At 35.1% G+C, this 6044-nt stretch overlaps 1 protein-coding gene across 1 annotated transcript in view; it reads right to left on the bottom strand.

Moving 5' to 3' along the window:
- The window catches only part of LOC111400095 (topless-related protein 4-like), a 3287-nt gene extending 306 nt beyond the window's left edge, over nt 1–2981 (bottom strand). Inside the window, exons 1-9 of the mRNA XM_023027544.1 lie at nt 2822–2981; nt 2480–2626; nt 1912–2022; nt 1641–1820; nt 1281–1409; nt 1093–1188; nt 555–743; nt 231–397; nt 7–116 (exon numbers count right to left, since the gene is read on the bottom strand). Coding sequence (XP_022883312.1) covers nt 7–116; nt 231–397; nt 555–743; nt 1093–1188; nt 1281–1409; nt 1641–1820; nt 1912–2022; nt 2480–2626; nt 2822–2917 — 1225 coding nt within the window. The 5' untranslated portion in view covers nt 2918–2981. The remainder of the gene's footprint in view (nt 1–6; nt 117–230; nt 398–554; nt 744–1092; nt 1189–1280; nt 1410–1640; nt 1821–1911; nt 2023–2479; nt 2627–2821) is intronic.
- Between the last annotated feature and the right edge of the window lie 3063 nt (nt 2982–6044).

Below are 6044 nucleotides of genomic sequence, written 5' to 3' on the forward strand. Positions count from 1 at the left end.
ACTCGCCTTCCGACTCTAGTGGCTCAATTACACCCACACCACCATCAGTAAGTCCTAATGCAAATTGGTTAGGCTTGTAAGGGGGAGCAGCAATAACCAAGGGATAGGCCGATACGCTGCAAAAATAAATATCATCAGATAATGAGTACGTGGAGGAAATTATACTTTGATAATTGCAGTTAGTTTTCTGGTGATCGAATTCAAATTCAAGAAATTTCAGTAGTACGCACGTTGGATAGGAAGGTGCATATGCATAGTAATTGATTCGACATCTCAAACACAATGATGAAGCAGTATAAACACCTATACTTCCATTTTCAAAGCTGATGTATATGGATTCGCCATCGCAAGAATATGTAGCACACGTGATTCGGCCACTTGCACGTCGGGGTACAGACTGTTTATTAGATTAGAAAAAGAAGAAAGTAATTGCATCAGCGTCCATGAAAGGAACAATATTCGAAGTCAAAAAACTTTGGAACAGAGAGATACTAATTCGCAGCAATAATTTGTAAGAAATATATTCACGTGTAAGTTCACATGCTACACCACACCTGCACAAGGCATGTCAAATTAGGTACTTCATATACTGCTATCTGTCTCTCTTGGAATGCTAGTAAATGCGTTTGATCGCGGTGAAATTGTACACGGGTATCTGCAAGAGAAGCAGCCGAGCAACCAGGTGGGCTTTGCAAGTACTCACTTGTTTGCTTCTCCCACGTATCAATGCTCCAAACACACAACTGGTTAAACAAAAAGGGTCGGGCTGAAAATTCTTAACAATGCAATGCTTAGCCAACTTGGTAAACTCAAAGAAAGGAAAACACGGCTATATGTAGAAGTAAATGGCCAATACATATAAATTTTCAAATATACTAGGAAAGAGGTTAAAGAAATGCCTACTTACTAAAACCTACGAGTAATTTCTCGTAAATTTAGACTTAGATCATGTTAGGTCCACTTTGTTGTTCCCAAACAGGTACTCCCAGTATGGTTACTGTGAGAAGGTTTAGAGAAAGGAATAGCTATAGGCACTAATAGGAACTTCAGTTTTACCAATTGTAGATGCATCTGCAAAAAAAAGCTCCTTACCAGAGAATCAGCTCCTGAAGATACAAGCACGTTAAGAATATTAGAGAAGGCAAGGCCAGATATCCTTTTCTGATGAGCTTTAAGCTCAGTTTTGACCTGTTACAAAGGAAATGCAATGATAACATGGCTTGACTCATTAACATGTTTAACTCACAAATTTAAGCCAGAAGTTCACCACTATTTAGTACCTCATCAAACTTGACATTATATATTTGGATAGATGAATCATCCAGCCCAATTGCTATGATGTTACTGTCTTGGGGATGGAATGCCAGAAATGTTGCTGCAGGTGGAGGGGACTTGAATGTTGCCATTGTCTGTTGATAGAACAAAAATGTTATAACAAGCATGTTAAGAGTGTAACTCGTGTCTACCAAAGAGAGTAAATTGATCTAACTCATGTCCACCAAAGAGAATTAATTGTTTGGTCGATATATTCCCAAATCAAACACTTCCAATATGTTCAACACATAATAGAAGTAAAAACACTTCATGATTCAATGTTTAACGGATAAATGCAAGAGATAAGCAGAACAAAACCCACTTACTTTGAAGGTAGATATATTATATAGAGAAATTTTCCCTCCTGACGCCGATATAACATATGAATCATTCTTGGACAATGCAAAGCATGGCACCCTATCTTCAGGATTCATGCGATTAGTATGATTGGTCATCGGTATCCCACTACTAGGTTTCCATAATTGAGGCATAGTATTTGCTCTTGCCTGCAAGAAGTTGAATTGCATAAGAAGATGCTACTGGTGTTAATAAAAATTAAAAAAATTTGGGTAGTTTTCAAGTGTAATAGACCAATACCTCCCTCGTTGGGTTACAGTCACTTTTTGGCCATTTCCAGAGATTGTGGACAGCATTGGCATATAAAGCCAATATTGCTTTTCCTGAATTGGTATACATCAACCTTGAAACCTGATAAATTGATAGAACAGAATTTAGAGGGCCTCACAGAGTAGGACTAACAAATAGAAACCAGAAATTAACTGCAAGCAATCTCTCCATTATCTTGCGAGTTCTTTATATATATCTTAGGCTATATTGGTGGCCACAAAAATTGATAGAAACTCGATAACGGTGAAGTTTGTAAGGATACTTGATGTTGAAAATGGACTGGAATAAAATATATTCTCCAACTGTCAAAATTCTAGAGGTCAAAGACACAACTAACAAACAATTCAAAAACTTGAATCACTGTTATTCTAATTTCATGTAAAATATTCGGATTTTTCTCTATCCACATGACCATGCTTATAAAGCATGAAGCAGGTTAGAGGAATGGATAGAAGTTCAAACTGGTCAAATTAAATTCATTTGTAGGCAAATATCTATCTAGGTATTTTAGATGGTCGATGGCTGAGTTAATTATTACCCTCGTCGACGTTAAACTATCTGGAACTCTCAGGGAATGACACTGCGATCGTTCATTCACTTCTGTCAGTTTCCAGATTATGGATTTCTCAGAGTGCTCATCTGCAACTTTACGATTCCCATCTAACAAATCTCGGCTATCTCCCTTCTGAAGAAATTGAAAAAAAACTGATCACGAAGTGAACATAGAGTATTGCAATCTAATAACTCATTTTAGTGCACGCAAGAACTAATGTCATATGAAATATTATGCAGTGCACATGAATAAATAAGCAATATGCAAAATGCTTTTTAACCATTGTGCCAAAGAAATTAATCTGAGTAAAATTTGAAAGCAGGATACCATTGAAACTGTGGATGTTGCTGGAGAAACTCGATCCTCAACGCTTGATTGAGCAGTAGCATTAACTCTACCCAAAAGCTGATCAGTTACACGCATATGTCCACAAACAGGGTTAATTTGTCAGGCTTAAGGTTCAGATTTGCTGAGGTGATGCTGCCACTTCAAGCTGCAAGCCAACACAGAGGAAAATGCCAATTTATCTTAGACTGAAAGAAAATGCTGATATTACATATTGAAAAATCCGTATTCGACATAATATTATACAATTATATAAACAAATCTTGAATTTTCAAAAACCCAAGTTTCTTCAGTGTACTAATGGTTAAGCTAATTAAACTTGTAAAGAATCGTCGATATACGATTAACTACTTATTAATATTCCCAATTTCTCTATAATCAGAATTCAATTCTTACTTGTCAACAGTTCGATTTCTTTTCATCAAGAAATTGAACTACCAAAAAATACCAGTTCCTCCTCGAGCGACCACACGGTGGTTACTCCCTCACTTTCCATATCTGCCAAAAACAAATAAAGAAATGAAAGATGAACAATCCATAATCAAAATTGGAAAATCAAGAAGAGCGTCTCATAAAATTCAAATTCAAACCAAAACCCCCAAATTTCAATTCTAAATATAAGTAAGTAAACATGCATGCATGTCAGCTTCCGATGTGCGGGTTTTCTTTATAGATCTTTTTGTGTACGTGACACGACACACGAGCATACATATACGATATATACAGGTATATAAACATAGAGAGAAGCGATTGTACATTGAATGAATGTGTGTGAGAGATAGTGAGAGAGAGAGAGAGGGAGAGAGGTTTGTCGGCGTTTCTTAAAGAGTACGTACTAGCGGAAGATGATAAGAGCGTTGATAAGTGCCAATTGCTACAGACCGGGAAACAAACGAGATATTGCGAAGATCATACTATGTCTTGAATTTATTGAACTTTGTGGGAACAATACGAGTGATTTGAGTTATTATTACTATAGTCTGCAATAATGTCTTTATTATCTACGTAGTCCGAGTATTTTGACAAATTGCCAATTAGAGGTGATTTGGTGAGGAGTCGAAATTGAAAATCTGATTATTGTTGGACACAGACGAACAAGTCATTATATGTGCTTGCGAGAGTCTTGTCAAAAGTTGTTTCGATAGGTTGACTTTGGGAGAGTAGAAATTATGCCTATCAATGAAAAAGATGGTGGCTATGGAAGCCATAGGTAGCCAAAAGCCCGTGTGCCATGCCGTCTCCTACTCCTTAAGCCAACCCATCTAGTAGCACTCCCCTACCTCGTAACAAACTTTTCCAAAGGAAAGATGACCCTTAAGTTGTATTGAGTCAGTACACAGACTGACCTTCGCGGTAAGGTCGCCATGCGTTTGGAAGAGGGGTAAGAAGCTCTCCTTCAGAATGGTGCGAGGGGCCCATAGATCAAAATTTCATTGAGAATAATTTAAGAATTTGTATCCTTATAAATTTCAATTTTTTCCTAATTTGTCTTATAAACAGCCATCATTGTATTACCATCGTAAAAGAAAGGGAGAGATTAGAGAAGATAAAGTCTCTTTTCGAGTCCCATTAACCAATAAAATAATTTTACACGTAAACTCAAAATATTTTCCTGCTTTTTAACGTGCATTCTTCAAGAAAAATAACCATTACAAAATCTTTTTCTTTTTTTCTTTTTTTTTTTGGGTGTACAAAATGGAGCTCAAACAAAGGCAAAGTGTGCGATTTTCTCGTGTAAATTTCTTTTTGTCATATTAAATTATTGCAGCTATTCAAATAAACTGTTAATATGTCTAATTGGATTCGAACACACGAGACAAAATGCTAACTTATCCACTAAAATAACAAGCCTTATATGTTGAAAATTTGAACTTTACCATTTGACATAAGTTTTAGGGGGTGTATTCAATTGAAACTTTTAAAAACTTTTTAAAGTGGGTGACTTTTGTGGACTTTGTGATATTTTAAGTGACTTCCATGAATTTGGTAGGAATTGGTAAAAACATATCCTAGATTTGTGGAGACTTTTACTAGAGACTTTTAAAAACTTTTAAAAGACTTTAGAAGACTTTATTTTTTTTTTAAAAGAAAATATTAAACACATATAATGTAATATGTTTAACAACTTCTTTTATATTCAAATCGTCCACAACTCATATGAAAACTAATAAATCGTATTTTCCATGTCAATTTCTTTTCCAAAAAAAATTGAAGTTATATCAAGTAGATTAACAAATAATCAAAATATTAAAAAAATAATAGTATTTTAGTAATGATCAACAAAAAAATAAAAAAAAATAAAAAATTAAACATTTCCAACATCATTCCACATGGCCGCTGCTAGAGAAGCCCTCCATGCATTAACATTCTCTTTCTCGCTCTTGGCTCTAAAAAAATGGTTCAAAGTCTTCCCCCTCATTAATCGAAAAAGATGATGAATCTTCGTTATCAAGATCAATTGGAAATTCATCGGAACGACATTCTTTACGGAGAAAATTGTGTAATCCGGCGCAAGCTAATACGAGTTCCGCTTGTGTACGAATGTACGATATGGAAATGGAGGAGTTGTTTTGAAAATTGTGAATCTTGATTTAAATATACCAAATATCCTCTCAACTACGTTCCTCAAGGAAGCATGACGAAGATTAAACAACTCTTTTGTATTTTCAGGGTCACGACCTTGACCAGCAAAATCTTGAAGATGATAACGGACACCTCGAAAAGGAGTTAAAAACTGACGTTGATTTGAAAATCCACAGTCTCCCAAAAAATATTTACCCGAATATGAATATCAAATAATTGTAAAGTTAACAAGTAATTTGAAACAGTTAGATAAAAGAAAAAATGAAATAATTAAGCCGTACCGTGTGGCACTTCAAGTCCATTTTTCTTTGTTAAAGCATCACTCAACACTTTAGAATCATGTGCTGATTCCTCCCATCCACTAATCACGTTTATAAATTCAAAATCAAAGTTACAAGCGGTCAAAATATTCTGAGAAATTGTTCCATGACGATTTCTATAACTGCTTGTATCACGTCCAATTACCATTGCTGGAATATGGATACCATCAATAGCTCCAATACAATCCAAAAAATAATAAAACAGTACAACAAATTCATGAGAACACTAATGAAAAGATAAAAGAAAAATTATAATACGTCTTATTTCATCACTTACTTTAAAGTATGGGTAAAATCTTGTA

This window comes from Olea europaea, chromosome 9, assembly GCF_002742605.1.
Source record: "Olea europaea var. sylvestris chromosome 9, O_europaea_v1, whole genome shotgun sequence".
Taxonomy (NCBI): domain Eukaryota; kingdom Viridiplantae; phylum Streptophyta; class Magnoliopsida; order Lamiales; family Oleaceae; genus Olea; species Olea europaea.